We start from the raw sequence: 23311 nt of genomic DNA, 5'->3' as shown, positions 1-23311 counted from the left end.
TCCAGGAAGCAAATGAATAAAGGTGCTCAGACATATTGTTCCTGATTAATCAATGAAATTCTCATTGGGGCTCAACTTTTTATGGCTTTTGAGATTGAATTAATTTTGAAAATCATTACCAAGATAAATTTTGAATGAAGCGATTCTTCAAATTGCTAACAAAATGAGGAATACAGCCTGACCGTTTAAGACTTTGAGGTGCTTCTGATTCTTTAAAAGGGATCACTATTGGGTATGTTGGAATCCTGGGATGAGTAGTGCAAGATGAACGCAAATCATTATTATAGTGATGCAAGTCACTTGCCATACCATATTTTCACATTAGATGTCTACTTTTAATCTTAAAGTTATGTATGATTATTTACAAACATTTTTTTAATTTACATTACAATTTCTTCCATCAGAAACAAGTGGAAGAGCTTTTCTTATGTTCGTAGATAAATGGTAAAAGCTTCACATTCATTTTTTATGACGTGTACTAATTTTAGCCATCATGGCATGATTAATTAATTGCTCTGTCCCTGTTCTTTCATATAGTATGGACTGATTGAAAATTAGAAGGACATAATTTTTCTCAACTATTTACATCATAGACATGTAACCTATATGTGGTAGTATACTGAATAACCTGCAAATAAACAGTGCCACCAATGTGTTATCAAGTTCACAAATAAAATCTAAAGGTGTTTGTGGATATACTTTAAACTTGCCACTTCATTACCCTGCTTATAAAATATTCAGTTGTTTCTAAATGCAAAGTATTGCCTATTAAAAGTAAGGTGACTGTCAGGTTAGTGTACATTGCAGTAGGTCACCTTTTACTGGACAGCAGTTTGGGATAACTCTCAGTATTCATGTTGTCAAGAGTCCTAGTCATAGGCTAAGTAAAATTGAGTCACAAATTAAATAAACTTTGCACAAGGCACAATATTTTACAACATCTTACAATACTGAGAGTGAAATTCACAGGTAACTCTTTTTTTTCTGTGCAATCATTTGTAGTATTAAGGTGAGGGGGACTGATGCAGAATAAAATGAATATTTACCTATTTTACATTTTAATCTTCCACACACTACACAGGTACTGTACATTCATGTTCATAGTTGCTTAGGAGCAGAGTTTTTTTTTTTCAAGTGTCTATTTATTCATGGGTCAAATACCTTTCTTTTAAATAAGGCAGTTTTATTTTTTCACACTTGAAGCAAATGTTGAAGTTAGAAATGCATACTTAAATGAATGCATACTTAAATAAACTAATGTGTAGACATATATTCCATTAGTGGCATTTTATCCTGAGATCATTGAAAAATATTCTGTTATTGAAGGAACTATTTGATTATGCTTGCTTCAGATTCAAAGGTTACCTTATCGGTGCTTGAGTCCCTGGATTCACTCAGTGTTACTGTACAAACAATGCCATTGTTTTGCTTAACATTATATTTTCTTGATATATACATGTAGATAAGATGAAATGTTTGGGACAATGATATTACCAAACCAAATAGAATGGGATGTTTATGTGAGTTGTTCATGTTGAGTCTTGAGTTTTGTATCAGACATGATATTCCACTTCACGCCTATTTATGCTTTGAGTCTCTATTGCAATGAAATATGATTCCTTTGGCGTGATTTGCATTCAAGACATATCTGATATTAGGCAAAGAGTGTACTTAATTGATGTTGAGCATATGGATGCACTGGAATATTTAAACTTTTATGATTAATGTGTGCTCTCTTTGCACATTAATCTAGGGAGTAGCTGAGGGAGCTTGCGCAATCATGTGGAGATGGCTCATTGCATCATTCAGTGAAAAATACAAACGGCATGCTGAATAGAGATTAAAGGCTCATTCACACCTGGAATGACAACGATAACTACAGTGATAAATCAGTTGTTCAAATGAACGAAGATGGTCGCACCACTATGATAAATGTAAAAATGACCACAAAGAGCAACAACGTCTCTCACCGGAATCACTTTCAGTACAATTATCTAGCTGCAGCTCCAGTGATAAAATATTGCTGACGATCACGTCATGTTTACACATCATGATCACATACTTTTATTTTAATCACAGCTGTTTAAAATAAAATATGTAACCCCATTATAGTGATCAGATATAGAAGGAACTTGATTTAAAAATTGGAGGAAAAAAATCCTTGAAAGACCTGAAGTTTTAAAAAACAACAAAGACCTCTATAGCCCATATTTTACCGGTTCAAGTCTGGGCTTTGCCCTTGGTGACTATAACCAGGGGTCCAGGAGTCCACAGTGGAGCAATATAATTGGTGAGTTTAGGGTTGAATTTGAAGTTGAATCTACTAGGGCTCACCAAATCATCACTGTGCAAGCAACATGGTTACTGGTTATCAACAATGTGCAACACACCATTTCTCCAATCAGTAGTAGCTGTTCTGTAGTACACGTGTGACTACTGGGTGATGCTAGTGACTTCTAGGGTGCCATTTGTGTCAGTGGAGTGTACAAAAAAAGGACATACATGGGTGCTGGAGGTGAAACGGTGAGTCTTATGTTGCATAGTTAATTGGATATTCCAAAGTTGTGGTTAAAATGCACAATTTCTTCCGTTTCCTTCATCCTTGCATCTCCCAGTGCTGGCTTTTAATTGGTGGTTGTTAGATCCTGAATGTGTGGTAAGGGATTTTTGTCCCAACGCAAATGATACAGTCTTTGTTATAAGTAAAGAAAATGTTGTGCATTTTAAGAAAAAAATGAAAGGTATTAACTAAAACTGGGCTACAAAAGACACTAAGATGACCTGACGAATGCCACACCAAAATATGGAGGAGGACCTCCAACCAGACGACTGGAGACACAAAATATTCCAGAAACAAATGTTTACATGAAAATGAATAAAGTAATGATAAATAATGCACTAACAATAATAAGTATAAGTTAAGGGCTAAACTATATGCAACAAACAAAACTGTGAAAATTAGGAACAATAAGGACTTCTAAGGTTTAAAGGTTTCCTTTTATTCACCCTTTTATTCACCCATTTCTCTCGTGTATCACTTAATCAGATCTGCTTTCTGCAGTTATTTCGTAGCGGTCGCAATCAAGCACACAGTGCTCTACCAGACCTCTCGCTATTTGGCCCTACGCTCTTAGGCTGGCTCACCACTTCAGACAAAGCAAACATGCAGTTGGGTCACAGTTGTTTTTTGAGAACAAGTGATTTAATTCAGATTGTGCTCAGATTCATGTCAATAAGAGAATTTTCCCCTATTTTGAAAGGAAAAATGGTCAACCTGTATATTTAAAAATGCAGACAAAGTGAGCAACAAGTCAGTACACAGTCTTTTTAACACAGTATACAGTATATGTACTGCATAGAATGAGAAAATTAGCATAGAACATTAGCATTTGTAACAGCTGATCTGTGCATTAATGCATTGTACAGGGAAATGTAGTTTGTTCTCTGCGTTATTAGTCTTGCTGAGTATGAGCTTGTGTATGTATATGGCCTCACTGAGTACAGGTATAATTATAGGTATGATTAAGGCATCACTTGTACACCTACAATCAAAGCCAGTTCATTTTGTACCGTGTGCTTGTTTGCAAAGCATCCAGATGTTGCACATGAATGACTGGGCAGCTGACACTCTTCCTTAGGTCTGACTGGCAGCTTTATTGATACGTAATGTCTTTCTTTCAGCAGCCCAGCCATGGCCTTGATTTACAGTGGGCTGTATCTCAGCCGGGTGGCAGTAATGTGTCTTGCCTAACGTCAGTCAATAATTCAGTCACAGAGACAAGTTTTCAAATCTGACTCTGAGCCTTCGGACTTAACTACAGGTATTTACCGAATTTCCCAGGTGTGAGGGACAGGAGAGAAATTCAGGAGAAAAACCTTTACTTTCTTGTGATTGAATGTTGTAAGCACACCTTACGTGTTACATTTAATAGAAAAGATTTCACTACAGGCCCAGTTCTCATTTGGAGAAAATTAGCATTTTTTATGTGCTTTTTGCTTTGTGGCCCTTGCATGCCTTTCAGTTATGTGAATTCTGACCTGAGATGCCCCCCTGTCTAGCACAAGTATAGGCTGTTTGCTGTTGAATAAAATTATTTTTGCTTGACTATTGACCAGCATGTATATTCACACATATTCGATTGAGTTTGTTTATCCTCAGATGAAGGCCAAAGAAAGATGGATGTCCTTACAAATTATGAACAGAGATGCTACAAGTGTAGGTTGTTGTTGTTGAATGAAATTGTTTTTTTTGACTACTGACTGGCCTATAGATTCACAGTCCATTCCATGGACATAGTTCATCCACAAAAGAAAAGGCAAAAGAAGAATGGATGTCCTGAAAAACCCTCCGAAGGTTAAAATTCAGATCTCACAAGAAAGATTGAAGTTGGATTGTTACATATAATGATGTTTTTTTTAAAAAGCCAATTCTCTTTAACGATGTTGAGTGTGTATAAGGTGAGAATATCTCAAATGTGGGTGACCTCTTCAGTTTATTTTTGTTTGATTTTAAAATAAATTGCACTACCCTCAAATACTTCCATCAGCATTTTTTGGACAGAGTGCAGAGGTAACTTTCAGAGATGCTGAAAAGCTCTGACTAATCTGACCAGCCACATTATCTTTGAGGAGCTTGCTTAGGTGGCATATCATCTCAGTGTCCAAATGAATTTACTGTACATGCTGGGCAGCTGGCAAAATGTGGGCAGTAGGTCCTCTCAGTCCTTGCCCTTCTAGCCTGAGTTCCTTTTCTCTGCTCTCTCTTCCATTGACATATGTTGGTAATCTGCTAAATACAATTCTGGACAGAGTTTGTTCACTGGAGAATCTGCTGTCGGTCTTGTATGCCTCTTGTATCCCTCCGCCCAGTTCTTACCATATCTATACATGATTAAACTGGAACAAAATAACATTATGTAACAGACAAAAACATACGTATTGAATATTTTCTGTGCCTATTTTTCAATGCTGCACTTTAATCACACTTGCATTGCACAGACCAACGTCATATTGTTTGCAAATAAAGAATTTTATTTCAGAAAACATTAGGTTCCATCTAATTACTTGAAGGTTAGACGTGACTGGACACATCAAATCCATGAATAAACATGTTTACTGTTGTACATCTGAGGGTGCTGTCTTTCTGTGGTGGTTATCATTTCTGAACGGACTAGGCACCATGTGGAAATATTAGGTTAATATAAAGCAAACACTAGTGTCAATAAAATTATTTCTGTATATTATATTGGCTGTTAATTCTTCCAAATCTGAATAATCTGTCAGTATGTGGACTTTAAATTTCTGTCAGTATGTGGACTGTAAATTTCTGTGATTAGGTTGTATGGATGAACGCTAGATTATCCGGGGTTGAGTTTATGGTAAAATCCAATTGAAACTACTATACAACTGAAACAACACAAAGGCTAATGAAATCGAAGCTAAAGGGGGATTATGCGATCTTGACCATGCTTATTAATTTTCACTTGTTCAAATTGGGGTCTGCTGGGGTTAATCTGTTGTGTTTCCACCTGATTGCCACCGGGGCAACATTAAAGCACCCTTTATCTTTCACAGCACACGGGCTGAACAGGTATAAAAGAGTCCACAACAAGCCCACAATGGGCCTCCGTCCCTGACATAATGAAAAATGCCGATCTTTGAGCGAATCCATGCCCCACCTTGTGTATCTCAAGTCTGAATACAAAAAATGTCATTGAAATGTTCATGGTCCATGCTTATATCTGTTAATAGGGACCATGTGTATTTAACAAAACCAGGCCACTGTAACAACATTAAAGTATAAGCGGTATACAGCTCCAGTTAGCTGTTCCAGCCAGAATCATAGCTGGCTAGTTGATTGCATAACATGAGCAGTTCCTGCATTATAGCTTGTTGGCATTAATAATAAAATACAAAGATATTAGTGATATACTGAAATGCTGTCTAACTTGCTACTGAGGAAGAGATGGGAAATGAAATTTTTGGCAGTTTTTCTGTTACTGTATGGTCATTCTAAATGCTATATATTGTCTGTTTTCAGCTAACACTCATCTAAAAATGTCACTATGACAGTGCTGTGTGTTTTGAATGCTGCAGTGCAATCTCCACTGACAATAATTCACTCTCAGTGAAGTTAGAAAATTAATTCACAATTAATTTTGATGCATTTCTAAAATAGCTAGGACTCAGGGTAGACTTAGGATCAGCTGTGGGAGTCTTTTAGGTCTGCTTTACTCCATGTATAAACAGTTTGACTGCATATTGGACTTTATTTAATGAAACCTATTGTTGGATTCACCTCAAGTGCCTTAGAAGGCACTTAAATAATATTCAGCCTCAGAAGGGGCCTGATTCCTGCTTATCAAAATGAAATACCTTAGTGTGAAAATCCATATAGCTGTGATAGTTGCATTTTTTAAATTGCACTCTGGAGTACAGCATACAGTACCTCCATTTTCAGGAAATCATATGATTATTGCCGTCTTCTGCAAGAAAGTGTATCTACACAGTGTATCCAAATAAATATCATGTTCTGTCCTTTCTGTTTTTAAGGTAAGGGTGAACATGGGAAGCCATACCCACTTGCTGAAGATGAATGTGACGACTCTGCATACAAGGAAAACGGATTCAACATCTACGTCAGCAACAACATTGCCCTGGACCGTTCCCTCCCAGACATAAGGCATCCAAAGTAAGCTGATTATGCAGCAATCTAAGATGCTAGCTCTTGGGATTTCAGGTTCTGGTAAAGAAGTCTGCAGAAGATATACTCGAATGAGGAGACTGACCACTCTCTTAAGTGGCTAACTGACAGCTGTGTTGTTGCATATGACAGATGTGTTCTGGAGTCTGCACCTTTAATGAACAATAGAAATTAAATTAAAACGTCCAAATGTAAATTTGAACATTCAACACATGATTTACAATCCAAGAATAGCATGCCTGTGTCCATGAAGCACCACTAACCTGGAGACCCCTTTGCTACAGATCAAAGGTGGTGGTTCTAATGGGAGGTTCTAGTTGTACCACTGCATTAAAGCAATTAAGAATATTGCATGGAGTGTTCTGACCAAGCCCTTGAAAGATTGACAGCTAATTATTCTCACATGAGACAGCTGCACAGTATGGATTGATTGCTTCACAGAGCACTTCTGTATCACACCATTAGGTTCTCATACCAAACTAATTTATCTAATAGTTTTTTTTTCTTCTCTTTCTCTGCCAAATTCAAATCCCTTTAAGTACTTTTTCGATGAGTCCAATAGAATGGGATATTATGGTAGGCAGGGATTTCTAATTGACTCTAGTTTTTCCCAGGACTGCCAAAACAAAAAAAACAATTCACACATTTAAAATCTGTATCTCATACGTCTTCATATATACTCCAAAACAGGGCTGTGAGCAGAGGCCTAACTATTGGTGGATCTGTGTGTCATTCCTGATGCAAGAATGCCATTCTATTTGCTACATATGTAATTACCAGAGAGCATAGATACTTTATCTAGGAGACCAGTAAATCCAATGGGGCTCATTATACAGGAGAAACAATGCAATTATCCCTACTGAATAGAATTCAACCAATGTCGAAATATTTGCTTTTTCTAAACACAGTTATATGTCTTTTTCAGTGTATGGCAAACACTATTCCACATTAAATAATGCATGCTAAATGAGAGACAATGACATAGAAAGGGCATTGATCATGGTGAAAGAACAGCTTTATTTTCCCTAATGAGAATTTTTTTTTTTTTTGCTTTCTCTTAACCCTTGTTCAGTTTGATATTTGTGGTTCAATAACTTATATTGTATGTCTATCTAAACAAGACTCTGAAGCACATAAAATGCTAAATAAATGAATAATTAATTATTTAGTCATCTGCTTCTCCACTCATGCTAGTGCTTTGAATCTCAGATGTTTATGTTTTAAAAAGATGCAAAGATAGTTTTAGATGAAGATCTAAGCATATGTTTTGGTAAAACAAAGAAGAAGCCTATTACCAGTGTAAACCCAGGTGAGAATGTTATTCTTGGTTGAAACAATATAATTTACAATATAATTTGCTTTAACAGGTTGACAGACTAAATGCGAATAATTTTAATGTGCACATGCAAATCTTTCAGTTTGAATTTTGTAGACTTTTTAAAGATAAAAACGTGTTTCTCTGTGTACCTTGAGTATAGAGGCGAGATCACGGATGGTCTCTGGTTGAGTTCACACGGAAGACACATTATTGTGCTCTGTTTGGATGGTGCATACAGTAGACTGAGTTGAAAATATATTGTAATAATGTATGTATATATGTATACATACTGTATATAGTGGCTTCAGAAAGTATTCAACCACTTCACATTTTGCACACTTTGTGTGCTCAGGTGCATCCTGTTTGCTTTGATTACCCTTGACATGTCTCTAAAACTTGATTGGAGTGTACCTGTGACAAACTGAATTGATTGGAAATGATTTAGAAAGGCACACACCTGTGTATATAAGGTCCCTCAATGCACAGTGTTTGTCAGACCAAAAACCAAGCCATGAAGTCCAAGGAATGCTCCCTAGTCTTCCGCAGTGAAATTGTGTCAAGGCATAGATCGAGGCAAGTGTATAAAACCATTTAAAAAGCTTTGAATATTCCCAGGAGCACAGTGGGCTCCATCATTGTGAAATGGAAGAAGTTTGGAACCACCAGGACTCTTCCTAGAGTTGGCTGTCTGGCCAAACTCAATAACCAGGCAAGAAGGGCCTTTTTCAGGGAGGTGACCAAGAACTCAGTGGCCACTGTAACAGAGCTTCAGAAGTCCTCTGAAGAGATGGGAGAACCTGCCAGAAGGACAACCATCTCAGAAGCACTCTGTCAATCAAGTCTTCATGGTAGAGTGGCTGGACAGAACCCACTCCTGACTAAAAGGCATATGAAAGCCAGTCTGGAGTTTACCAGACGGCTCTTAAAGGACTCTGAAGACATGAGGAAAAAGATTCTCTGGTCTTGTGTGACAAAAATTGAAGTCTTTGGACTGAACTCCAAGGGCTATGTCTGGTGAAAACCAGGTGCTGCTCGTCACCTGGTTAATTCAATCCTACAGTGAAGTATGGTGGTGGCAGCATCATGCTATGGGGATGCTTCTCAGCGGCAGGGACAGGGAAACTGGTCAGAACTGTTGAAAGGATGAATGCAGCCAAATACAGAGAGGTCCTTGAAGAACCCTCTGCTCCAGAGTGCAAACAACCTCAGACTGGGGCGAAGGTTCACCTTTCAGCACAACAATAACCCGAAGCGTACTGCCAAGACAATGCTAGAGTGGCTTCGGGAGAAGTCTCTGATTGTCCTTGAGTGGCCCAGCCAAAGTCTGGACTTGAACTCCGTAGAACATCTGTGGAGAGACCTGAAGATGGCAATTCACAGGCGCTCCCCATACAATCTGACTGAGCTTGAGAGGATCTGCCAGGAAGAATGGGAGAAACTGCCCAAATCCAGGTGCGCACAGCTTGTAGAGACTTACCCAAGAGGGTGTGAAGTTGTGATTGCTAAGGTGCTTCTGAATGAAGTACTGAATGAAGGGGCTGAATACTAAGATTTCAGTTTTTGATTTTTGTTTCATTTGCAAAAATTTCTAAAAAATGTTTTTTGCTTTGTGAGTTTGTAATACAATAAAGTGTATAAAAAGAGAAGTGGTCTGAAATCTTTCCGAAGCCACTGTATGTGTTGGTGTAAGTAGTGTGTGCGTGTGTGTGTGTGTGTGTGTGTGTGTGTGTGTGTGCATCTGTGTGAGATGGACAGAATCAGTCACCTTCCTTGTAAATACTTTGATAGCTTCTGACAAGGGTAAGAGCACTCCGATGCTGAAAGGGCACTCACAAGCCAGTTACATAAGCACTGACCTGTATATATTAAAATTGAAAAGGAAAAAGAGACATCATTAAAGAGGTCATTTCAAAATTATTACCCTATAAAGAGAATATATGAATAGTATAAGGTATCTTTGCAGATGCAGTTTGGTGTGTCCAGTACTTACCAGTGTGTAGCTGTTGTGTGCAGTTCATTTGAAACCGCCTTACAAATCAGTAATAATCAGTGCTAATATATTCTTACGTTGTCATGATTACAGAAGATTAACTGTATTCCTCTAGTAAAAGATTGCATTTTTTCCTGTTGACATATGTCCATGGCCATACTGTGGTTTGGTATGCATATGTTTTCATTTTCAGTAATAACTTGCTAAGTATTCAAGGGTTCTTTTCCAAAGTTTGCATCAGTAATAAGGAGGTAATTGGTTTGATGTGTCTTTGTCTCCTTCAAAGCAGATGACTTCTGAAAGCAGCCCATTTTCACTAAGTCTTACCCAGTCTCCTCTCCTTGGTTGTTATGAAAACATCAGATGAGATGTCAGGCAGTGTTGTGCTTATTCATTAGTTAATAACTGCTCTCAGTATTCAGTGTATTTTCAGAAACACTGTTGGGAGCAAATGTCTGATTCATTGTCTCAGCGTGAATCAGCTCAGCATTATAGAGCTGTGACATGGAGGTTGATTAGCCAGATGCACCTTTAGGAGCAGATGAAGAAAATAAGCCATATTAATGCTCTGTATACGCTCTGTCAGCCCTTAGATGTACTCCTCAAAGAGTAGAATAATGGTAAAAGTGAAGTCTGTTTACTGTGAACCTGGGAAGAGCAAACATCTGACAGCATTGCCTCGTGTTTACTGTTTTGTTGTACTGTAAGTAAAAAAAAAATATTTATTTACAATGCATGAGACAAATTATTGTAATTTCAAATATTGCAAAGTCAGAAAATCACATTTTTTGTGGCCCTGCGATCATACCTCAAAATCAAATTTTCATGTGATTTAGATTAAAGCTGGCTACAATGCATTAAAAAATCGCATCAGTGTAATTTTTACTTGCTTCACTCTGTTTTGTCAATTAGTCCTCAGCAGACATGACAAAAATACTTTAACAATTGGCTCCAGTCCATTCCTTACTTGTCAGTTTGCATTCCAGTTGTGACAATGGTCACCAGCATACCACAGGTAAAAGGAATTTTTGTACATTGTTGTAATATCTTTGCACATTGACAAAAATAAATATTGTAACTGCTCCATTCCACATCACCTAGAGCTAAATTAAATAAAGGAACATTTACCATCTCATCTGAGAAGTAAGTAGTGTTTTGTAGTGTCCCAGCAAGTAAATACTGTGTATTGTTAATAGTCAATGAACTTAACAAAGACAACTAGCTACCTATTTTGTTCACTGTCTAGCGAATCCAGCAGCACCATTTAGATATCATTAGGAAAGGTGCTTTAAGTACTGTAACTAGATAAGTGCTACTTTCATTAGCAGTTTCTTTCAATCAATACAAATTGTTAATGTAAGTCTCTCTTCTTACTTTGTTTAGACTCTAGCTAAGTAGAGTACTGCCAATTATGTATTTTTAATATTTATTAGTTTTATAAAAGTGAAATGAAAATCAAACCTGTGGTGCGTCATTAATATTGGCACAGATAGGTGTTTGATAAGTGAGGAAGACAAAGGAAACTTGTTCAATCATGTTATATTTTTGTTTACTTATCAGCATTATTTTTCAAACATCACATCAGTGTTCTTGCAATTACCAGAATTACTAATTGATGTGTCATCAGTGTAATGTGGTAAAAAGTTGTATTTCTGAAGTGTTATTTATTACTGGAAAAGTATGTACCACTTACTTAAATGTAGAGAGAGAAAATATACTTTAGAGAATATTTTAGCTCACATAATATATTGAAAATATGTTAATTATTGTCATTCTGGTATATTGCACAATATTTCTGCATTGCATGAATATATTTTAAATGTATTTACAATATATTCTCAGGCTGCAACATATTTCTCAATATATCACATGATTTTTCATTATACAGTACATAGTTACCATCTAAATCTTAGTTGCATCTCATAACGTAAGATTTTCTTCAAGCAAAGGTGTTCAGCTTTCTGTGTTTTATGCGATTTAGGAGTAAGGTTTTAGATGCTGGCTTGGTTCCACAGAAAAGGCAGTACAAACAAGCACAGATGTTAGACCTGTTTGCATTTTATTACCTTTTTTGTTCTCGTAAACAAGATTTTAATTACGCGAGAGCCCTTATTGAAGAGACTGCAATAAATTCCAGCCACTTGTCAAGTTTTTCACTGAGTAAATTATGGAGACTTGAATGAACTGTAAAATAAATCATCGATCACAATTAACATGCAGATTTATGAATGTGTTCTGTTTGTGTTCAGAGTGCTAACTGTCTTTTTGAACAGTGAGGAAGGAAATGCTATAATGGCCAAAAGCTTTGTTCAAGGTATTGTAGCTGTTTGGGGTAAACCAATTGTGATCCAACATAAATGAGTTTGAAAATTCCAATCTAATATAACAGGAATTCTGCAAAGTTGCTGTGACAAAAAGGATTCCGTAGTCATTTTTTGCTTTTAGTGCAGTAAAGTAGCTTTTCTGCATTAATTTCGTATTTGTTTGTGTATCCACAGTATTTACTAATCATAAATTGGATGTTGCCCACACTCTTAGAAAGGATGAAATAAGATTTTATGAACTCCTGTCTGAATTCATGTATTTGATAATCTTCCCTATCCAGCTGCAAGCACAAGCTTTATTTGGAAAACTTGCCCAACACAAGTATCATCATTCCCTTTCACAACGAGGGTTGGTCTTCGCTACTGAGGACAATACACAGCATCGTCAACCGAACGCCTGATCATCTCATTGCGGAGATCATCCTTGTGGACGACTTCAGTGACAGAGGTAGGCACAGCTTTATCCTTGAGCTTGCTGGATTGTTTTTTTAATTTTTTTTTTATTTTTAAATCTGTTTGTGACCGTGGATGTAGGTACCCCGCTTTTATCTTTTAGATACCGACTGGGTCCTTGTGCTATTGTGTTTGTGGTCAGTCTCCTGCCAGTGTCCTCATTCCCTTCATTGTGTACTGCTGTGTAACCCCTGGGGAATGTACCAGCCCAGCTGACCACACTGTGAATATTCAGTGCCTCGCCTCTGGCGTTGGTCACTCACTGATTTCACTGTTTCCTCCCCCACAATACTTAAACAAATCTCTACTGATTTGCAGACCAGTGACCTTAGAACTCCAGGCCCCTTAGTCATCGGGCATTACGCAAATTATTTAGCTTGCACAGGTATTTACATAAGTTTTTCTCTTTAATTGATGGCCAGTCAAGAGGTCAAAATCTATGGACCTTCCTAAGGCAAAATTTTATCTTTCTTCAGAAAGCAGGCGTTGCAAAGGTTAGAGTAAAGACCCAGGCCTACAATGCCAGATTGTTAGAGAGTTACACGGCCTATCATTTTGTCAGAGTGGGATGATTTTTTCATTGTGTATAAATATGTTGAATAGCTAAAATGAATATTAGTTGTTCATAGATGGGCAAAGATGACTATACACATTAAATGTGCCTCTCCCATCATCTCCAAGCATATTCAAAGGATGTGACCTGTAAAGGTTGAATATTTTCCAATGGAACCTTACAAAATTATAAAAACTAAGACTGCATAAGTGGGTCACACATATGAGTACGCTGATTTTACTGAATTTTAGGAGAAAAAGTTTTGCTTTCATTTATTCTTCTCAGCATCAGGAAATCACTGTGAATGTTTTATAGGTATCACATCCCTTCTGAAATTGAAAGTAAGAGGCCATCATGCATCATATCCTAGTTGTGCTAATATTCGAGAAAGATAATTAAAAAACCCTCTCCAAATTGAATTTGTGTTGTATCCACATTCGCTCAGTTGGAAGCTACAGAGACATGGTTTTCGTGAATAGATGGCCAATTTGGGCAAGGACATCTGTTTGTTATGGAAACAGACCCAGCACTGGCAGAGTATGAGTGAGGTGAACACTTTGTGATGTGTGTCCACGTGGCGGGCGAGCGATGTGGGCCACCAGATGGTCACAGCTGGTGCTGCATAGCGGAACTGAGTCTGCTGCCCAATGCATAAGGCCTCAGTGAGAGAGACCTGTTTGTGCCCATGCCAGTAGTTGTCTTTCTAATGAGGACAGTGAGGTTGTTTTTTAATAGAAGCAGGTTTGCCACCTTATTTTAACCTTGCTGATCCACAGAGAGTGAAAAATGGTGGGTGTTTCAAAGTTTTCCATACATTCAATTGTTCAGTGGTCAGTACAGTACTGCTTACCTGTTGGCAAGTGTTGCTATGAATGTAATACTCATGCTCATGAATTTGTTATGGCGTTACAGTTGTATGTAAATGATTAATTTACAGTTATCATTTCATTTTTTGATATGTTCCTCCTCTGTGATGGAAATTGTTTTGAAATTGATGTCAATATAGAACATTGTACTTGTGGACAAAGGAACAGTAATTATTGTTAATGGTTGTAAGATTTTTTTGATTGTGTCATGGGGAATAGATCTTTACAGTGCAGTGAAGCAAATATCACTACTTAATTATTAATGTAATAAAGAAATAGCTTTAACCACTAATGAATTGTTATTTTTAATTGCAAGAACAAATGTTTTCTTTTGCTTTCCTGCTTTGCTTTTGTTGTCTTTGAGGGAAATTAGCATGAAAAATGCTCTTTATACAACTGTACAACCTCCAGTTTTTGGATTATTGTTATCTCTTGTGTTAAACAGAATTAGTGCATTGGCTTTTCCATACTGTTTAGGTATTGACCAGCTGTTTTTCAGGACAGATTTTTGAAAGGAAGGGAGAAAGGCTTTGGACCCATTGTTTTCTTTGAGATGCCTTTTGAGAAACAAACGTGGAACAATTTGCAATGGTGATGCTACCATTGGCCCTGTCTGCTTTATATTCCTATAATCTACTTTGTATTTGTTGTAGATAATTTCATATCCTAAATGTCAGCAGATTGATCTGTGTAGTTCTGTTTTGTGTTTGCTCACAAAAACAATGGAAAATCTAATTATAGGGTTAGAGTTGTCAGGCTGATAGATCTGCCACATCAGAAATATATCTTGACTTGATCAGAGACTAGTAGGATGCCACAGATCAGCCTGGGAACACGCTGTACAGTTTCAGAGCAATTTTGGGGCAATGCACTTGTCTGCAAGCATTTTTAAAGATCATGATAAAATCTTAATGGCTTATGCAGAGATGGACATGTACTTGCTTGGTGAGACAAGGTCAGCGACATCTGATTAATTGCCACTATGTGTTCCTGAAAACACCACAATGCCCCAATGGAATGTGTTATGTATGCAATTGATATTGTCAATTGGGTCAATTCATGCTTTTGTTCATGTTATGACAGCCTCAATGCCACAGCTGTTCCTTGAGACCACTCTATTTGTTGTTACAAATAATAAGCTAAAATGAATACCAATACCTCAACCTGCTTGTGTGTGCCACGTTCTGTTATAGAATGTATATTGACAGGTTATGGAGAAACATAACAAAGAGTATTGAATTTTTTGTTGTGGTGTTAACAGTGCAATGTCATGAGTTCAGAGCAACCAATGGCATTACACAATAGAAATTGGGCGTAGTGATTAAAACAAACAACGATGATGCCAATGATGGTGACTACTGCAGTATTATGTGCATGGTCCCAAGAAAGTGGGGGGACAGCTGTCTGTTTGATATCTCCTGTGATAGAGGCAAAAAAGACTGCTGCTGTAAATAACTGTGTCTATACTTTAGCTATCTGGTAAGTAAAAAAAAAGCTAAATAAAAGCTAACAATAACAATGAAATTTCTAGTCAGAGAGGCAAGAGACCGCAGACAAATCTCTGCTGGTGTGCACGTGTGGGTGTGTGAGTGTTTGAAGGAGAATGCGGTAGCTAGTTGGCCTCCTGTCTACGCTTTGCAAGCCATTGATGGGTCCAAATGCGCCTTTGTCTCTTTTTATTTCTTTTTTCTTTTTGGTGCAAAATAATTGCAAAGCTATAACAAGATGCCTGTTGTTCCTTGTTAGCATGAAGTCGAAGAGGCAATCACAAGCAATGAAATCATATAATGTGGGTGCTTACAGTGCATAGTGCACCCACCACCAAGACAGCAAGACATTGAATTGTCGGGAGTTTGTTACCGCACAGTGTGTGGGAGTCTGCGACATTAGGATTTTAGTAGTCGTATAGTGTATTCCCGGCCTTAGCCGGATCATTTCAGTGTGTGGAGTAGCAGGTTTGTTTCCGCTGAGATCGTCTTAAGGTGGTTGTGTTTAGATCCATGTTGAGACGGGACCTTCAGAAGATGAGCATCTGACTCTGGCTTCCACAGGAAGCTAAGCCTTGGCATTAAGGACGGACGGGCCCGAAATGCCGAGTGACACCCTGAAATAACCTCATTACTTTCAAGTGCGGCAGCCTCAGGCAGCAATGTTCCTGGAAGTCAAACGGGGCTCAGGGTTGTCAATAACGCACTTTCAGGACAGGTTCGTTTACAAGGAGACACAGATCTATCACTCATCTGCCAAAGCTGGAATATGCACGGTGCCTCTCATTTCCAAATACGGCAGGAGACTGACTGATGAGCCATGATTATGCCAAACTGTGGTAGGCACTTGGGCAAGAGTAAATGGTGCACAGGGTAGATTTGGAGTCTGAGGCACCATTAGAACTCTGGACGTTGATGAAGTAAATTCATCAGAGGAATTCTTTTCCAGGGACCATGTCTGTTTCTGGAATGCTCATGAAAAGATACTTTTACCGATACTGCAGCCACTATTTTGGCAGGCTCTCAGATGGAAGGTGATTAAGTTTAAATCTCAAATCTCGAAAGAAGCCAAAGCTCAGTGCCAGTTAAACTCAGGTGTAACTTTTTGTGCTTTGTTTTATGCTAATTAAAAACTGCTATTATGTTGAAACAGTTGTGATTATCAGGTGTAGTGTGGTGGTCTAGTTAAGAGGTGAACCTCAATTAGAGTGATTTTTTCACAGAAGAAATACAAATCGCTAAAATCAGGAAACATATTTTTCTCTGTAAATTCACATGCATCCATATTTTGCACTGGTGATGTACAAAAACATTTGAACCCTGTGATTCCTCACCAGTGGTGAACTGTAAAATAACTTTTGAAAAGTGTCCTGATAAAGAGTGCAGTTCCACCGCAGCTGTGTGTTGAGCCTGAATAAAGGGAAGACATCACAGCTCTGATTTCCCAGAGATCTGGTCAGCCTGCAGATCATGTCAGATTTGCAATTACACTGCAGCCTCCTGTGCCAGTTGTACACAGCTCGGCGAACAGTAGTTTGCACTCAGCCACTGTGACAAGCCATTACTTGACACTGTCCTCCTGCAGACTCCAGCTGGCTCCCTGTAGCATTAAGGAAGCCTTTAAATGAACCTTAAAGAATTCTACTTTTGGCTCTCCTTCACTGTGACATTTTAAGAGGCGCAAAGGAGCCTGCGAAAGCATTGCAGAGGCCTTGCCACATTTATTAGGTATGTGAAAGAGACTGAAAGGTTGCGTCCCACAACGCCTGGTGGCAGCAGGAAGACGTCCCCTGCCCTCAGGGAGCTCTACAGAAGGTGACCTCTTCGGGAGCCGTGCGGATGAGAGAAAGTGCTGCTGCAGTGTTAACACTTTCTCTGCTCTGCCTGGCTGCCGCAGGGAGGCCAAGCAGGGCTTTTAAAGGATAAATCAGGCTTTGCAAAATCTGAGGATGCCCGTGCTCGTATCTCTCCGCTTATGCACGGTTCCAGCTGTTTGTTTATTGGTTTATTTTAGTATGGCCTCGAGGCTTGGCTAATAAAAAATTCCACTGTGTGTTTTTAACAGAATTTTAGATGTTTCTAATATTTCAATTTGTACATTTATTGGTAACTTTACAGATAAATATTGTTATTGAATGGCATATTGAATGGCTTTCTAAAGTTCTAATGAACACATTTTGGGTGTCAGAAGGGCAGCGAAGGAGGATGTGTGTGAAGGAAGAAAATCAATTAGCTACACAATTGCAAATGTTTACAGAGCTTGTATAAATGCCACACTTGGAATGTGATTCCAAAATGATATTAATGTTATTTAATATGAGAGAAAATGTGAAAACAGCCTTTTTTATTAAAAACAACCTTATTTTTCTTTAAACCTTTTACCAGCTGTTATTACCTGTTTGTGTTGCCTTATTATCCTGTAGTTTTAATTTCCAGAATGTGTGTCATATATTTCAAAATGTATTTTGCTATTCTGAGGGGATGGGCATCCCTGTGTAAAATTCTATACAGTATCATTTAGTGCAGATACAGTGTTATGTCTTTGATACAGTCATATTTTCAGTGATACATTTATATCCTCAGCAGCAACTCTTGCGCTCACCGGATCAACATTGTGCTTATTTAAGACCTTAAGACTGCAATGTCCATTTGCTGTCCTAAATCCTGAAATGCTGCTCGTATCCAAGCACTATATAAAATCAAGGTGACTGAAAAATCCATAATCTAACGACTTGTACATTCCTCAAGGCATCTAATTTAGACGAAGCATGCCGCCTGAAGATGAGATTTCAGTATCTACTAGCAATAGTAGTATTTACATGTGCATGCCAGTGCTGTATGTCCCTGTGAATATATTAAATACAAATTCTCTCCCAATTAATTTATAGCATACATCTGCAACTTCTCAGTGTGACACACGATTAATAAACTATTTGGGGAAAAAATGATCCATGTAAAATTGCAGCTGTAATTGTGTCATAAATCACAATAAATACAGGCCATAGCCACTTTTATTCTATAAAGTCTCACAGTGTCTTCGGCTAATGGTAGTTTCATTTTACATCAATGGTCTTTTGCTGCCAACATCATTTATAAACAAAGAAACCAATGCAATTCCTTCTAGAAGAGCCTTTAGAGACATGTTTCATTACTTTTTAAAATATTGATAATATGAAAACGAGAAACAGTATATTTCTATACCCAGGGAAATTGTATATCTCTATAACCAGTTTTCAAGTTATTAATGAATGAATTTTAATGGCGATTGTCAGTCCTCCCACTGCCTGTGATCAACACATGAACAGTGATCAATCCCAGGTTGTGCTGCCATCTGATCTTTGGAGTGTGATATCTGAAACAGCTGTGCTGTTTTTACTAATAAGGCACACTGTGTTAAGATGAGCCTTCTGTTTATGGGCTTGTAAAAGCTTCCACTTAAAGGCTACATATTCTTCTTTTCAATTTCGCAATCATAATACATTTAAACACTTTCAGAAAATGCTTAATGCACCCAGCCAAGTAAATGTAATCATAAAGTGTAATAATAGTGATAAAATATTATGATCATTCTCTTCATTATCCAATAAAACTTTTTTTCCCCCACAACCGAGACTCACAATGTATGTAGTATACGGGTCATGAAACATTGCTGGCTAGCTGGATATCAGACTTGTGAAAATACAATTACCAGACACAACTGACGAGTGAACTGTTCAACAAACATCCCTGCAGACAGAGATAGATCATAGGAGTTTACACTCAGAAGATTCTGTATTGCTCAGCTGTTATGACTAGATGTAATGGATAGATTGATATTCATAGCTAAATCCATCAAACAAATGACCTCATTAGCTATCTGCCTATGGCTAGGAAGAATTCTGTCCACTAACTGCTCATCTTTTCCCAAGCGATGAGAAGTGACTGGAATCTGTTTAGCTATTTGGTTTTCCCTTCTTCCAATGAATATTCACTTTTTTAATGCTTAATGCTTGCTTTCTCTGATCCTTTATTCTGACTTCACTGCTTGTTTAGATCACAAATTATGGTTGTAATTTTCTTAAGGTTTCAAGGATTGAAAAAAAAAAAAACTAAAAAAAAGACAACTGACTAGTGGCTCTAACACTGTTGTACATCACGGTGCATACTGGGTGTTTGTGCAGTACTAGAAATCAGAAACTGATAAAAATATTGCATTTGGAACATGTGCTTATGTCAAATTAGAATTAAATTAAAGTACCATTCAGATATAGAGTAGAGTATATTAGTTATTAGTAATACAGTGTTCTAAAGACACAGATAATAAAGATAACACATAGTCTGCTTAGGTTATAGGTGGTGTCCTAGCACATCATTGTATATTTATTGTTGTTGTGGTGAATTTCCAGTATGATATGTTTAATGAAAGTACTGTTCAGATTTTCAAATTAAGCACCTAATATTTATGTATTTATTGTTTTTCTTTTTTTTTTTTGGGGGGGGGGGGGGGGGGGTACATAGATTTGAGATTCAAAGTGTGGGGTTGTTTATGTCATGGCAGACAACAGAGGAAAGCATGTCCCTTTGAAAAATATCAGTCTAAAGATGTTGCAGTTGCTGTGACCTGCTAATTGAAATACTGCTCCCAGGTTGGGTCCAGTGTAACTCTGCAGTGTCTGAGGGACCGGAGGGAGATAAGACGCCCTTGTGTTTCTGCTGGCTTTGCAAGGCTGTAGGGAGTGCCACTTGTTTTCATGAATGGATGGAGATTGGATTGATTAGACCAGGTAAAAGAGACAGGGATGCTCTCTTTGTTGCCACCCTCACCCTGTGACCCATTACCATTGTCATGGAAGTTAAAACAAGATCAATCCCGTGTGTGTTTTCTGAGCTTGTCAATAGCCAAAAGAGGCTGACCTTTCTATTAATCAGTGGTGAGTCCTCTAAGAATCTACTGCCCATTAAGCTGCCTTTAGGTAGCACATACAAAATTGTTCACAAGGATTGGGACTATACAGCTGTTTAGTGATAAAACAGAGGAATTATCAAAGGTAAAGCCAGTTGGATGCTTCAGCAACATTGTGCATGTTGTACTCACTTAGAAAAAATGCATCAATTATCAGAGGGGAGAATGACAGCATTGTGAGAATGTCAATGGTATCATTTCAGTCCTCATAAATAAATTAGACCTTCAGTTTTATCAATAGTGTAACAGAGAAAAAAATGAATTTCAGCTCTATGACAGTCAGCATCCTATTGTTTATACATAAAGTACATCAATTTCCCTATCCATCATTTGAGCTGTATTCCTTGTTTTCCATTAGCCTTAATCAAGCACTCAATGTGACCTGGGGGGGTGAGGCAGATTGGCAACATATCATGAAAAAGAGAGATAACATTTTTTTCTTCTGCAGTTCATTGGATATTTGTGATTAACTTCTCTTGAATGTTGCTGTTTTCAGTTTGGTTACTGGTACTCTTGAAACCAGTGATGAAAATAGGGTGACCAGATGCAAACAGACCAAATGTGGGACAAGTAGTACGTTTGTGTGGGACAATGTGGGACATGTTACCAATGCTGAGAGGTAACCTAAAACTTTGATATAATGTCTATCTAACTGAATAAGAAACATTTGGGGATGTTCTAAACCGCTTAACTTGGTTTAGTGTTCCAAAACTGTGAACAGTGATCACCAAATTACTCTCAGACATCTCTTGTCAGAAACACTTCCTCCTATCAAAAAAGCAAAACTGAAATCCAATTAAAGGGGTAACTATCTTGCTAGAAAAGCTTGGTTATGTTGCATTTGTATGAGCCAGGTTGCTGCTTTTGACGTAGCACTATTAAATAGAGTAGAAACTATGCCGCAATGGCATAAGCAGCTCATGTGCCGGGTGGGTAAAAGAACGCATTCCAAATGACCAATGAAAATGCGGGACATTATCTCATTATGCGGGATGCAGGACAAAGGGTCAAAATGCTGTGCAGTACAACGCAAAGCGGGACACCCGGTCACCCTAGATGAAAACAGAGTACCAACATTAAGGTCAAGTATCCCCTCTGAAAGTCAGTTGTAATCATAGTAATAATAAACCTCACAGGAGAACTTTTATGTCTCTCAGAATGAAACTCAGTTTTTTGCCCATTTATGCCTCATGACTACCCTCACACTCAAATAATTAAGTATCATCTATCCTTTCTTTTTATACAATCACTGTAATTGACATCAAACGAGAGTACAACATGACAAGATAATTATCAATCTGTTGAAGGAAAATATTGAAACAACACAAATTAACAACCCAAGAGCCTTGTTTTGCTACAGAAAAGTGTACTGTACAATTTGTTCTACAGTGACACTTGGAAATACGGAATAGGCCCAGCAGATCTGATCTGGGTCACAGGAGAGGAAGCATGTCAAGGATGGGATATCTTACACTCCTGCAGAGAGCTGTAGAGGTGTGTCGCTTCCCTTCCAGACCTCTGTTCAGTCACAAAGTTGATTTAACTATGTGGATAATTTGTTTCCTTTCCATTTGCAGCTAAAAAGTAAAACGTCCTTGAATCTAGCCCATACAAAATATAGCTCTGCCTATCCAGTACACACAAACAATCAAACACAAACACACACACACATACACACACACACACACTCTGCTTTCTTCATTCAACATACAATATGATATACTCCCTATGATAAAGATCATGCTTATTAGCTGTTCTGCAGCTCTGTGTGGTGTGGTACTTGGCATTATGGCTTGTCTCATCCTCCCCACACTATGTGGTCTCTGTTTTAATCATGAGAATGATATCCGCGGTTTCCATAGCTCCAGAATGTAAGTACATGAACTGCATCTGCTCGTCATATTTATTCTTGTGCCTAAATTGCTACTGCTCATGCTAGTATGCCTGCCTTATCACTGTCTTTTTGAGTTCAGTCTTGACTATGAAGTGTAGTGATTTCTGATTCTGCTCTTACATCCTCTGGACTGTGGACAGATCAGGTGATGTGGTATTCTGCACATTGATATGTGAGTGAAACCAGCTCTGTCATCGCTCAAGACCTTGTTTTAGATTCTGTTTAACACCTGGTTTGGTCTGAGAAACCGAGTGTGTGTGTGACAGAACTGGGTATTTATGTAGTATCATAGGTAGTACTCTGGTAGTCGTGCTGTTCCTTTCAGCCTTTAGACTTGTAGAAAACCAATTGACTTCTGCTTTTGACTCCTGATTCTGACAGAAGATGTATGGTGGAATAAGGCTTTTGAACATTCTGAGTTGGCAGTTACTTTGCAGGATGAAATGACAACAAGGTAGTTCTGCGCATAACAAATATTCTACCTGTCAGCAAAGCTTACACCTTTACCACTTAACCTTCTTACAGCCCAATTGTATGTTAGACACACTTACAGAAGTAACGACATTCGCTGTGTTGCAGCCTCCTGGTACTTATGAACAAGTAAGCAGTAATTCAAAGTAATTGAAAAGGTTGAATTTCTTCATGTGCTTCTTAACATCCATGTAACTTCCCACTAACTCAGTAAGAGACTGTATTTAATTATTTTGTATGACAAAAATGAAAGTCAGATGGCTGCAAAGGTAACATATTCTAGTGAAGTGCTTCAAATTGAATGAAGTGC

The 23311-nt window shown here is 37.9% G+C and overlaps 1 protein-coding gene across 1 annotated transcript in view; it reads left to right on the top strand.

Annotated features, from left to right (window-relative positions):
* The window catches only part of LOC118793452 (polypeptide N-acetylgalactosaminyltransferase-like 6), a 155844-nt gene that overhangs the window by 40552 nt on the left and 91981 nt on the right, over positions 1-23311 (top strand). Inside the window, exons 4-5 of the mRNA XM_036551635.1 lie at positions 6553-6691; positions 12617-12783. Of these exons, the coding sequence (XP_036407528.1) occupies positions 6553-6691; positions 12617-12783 (306 nt within the window). The remainder of the gene's footprint in view (positions 1-6552; positions 6692-12616; positions 12784-23311) is intronic.

Source organism: Megalops cyprinoides, chromosome 18 (genome assembly GCF_013368585.1).
Source record: "Megalops cyprinoides isolate fMegCyp1 chromosome 18, fMegCyp1.pri, whole genome shotgun sequence".
In the NCBI taxonomy this organism is placed as follows: Eukaryota; Metazoa; Chordata; class Actinopteri; order Elopiformes; family Megalopidae; genus Megalops; species Megalops cyprinoides.
The sequence above is the reverse complement of the archived record's forward strand: the minus strand, read 5'-3'. Positions and strand labels throughout refer to the sequence as shown.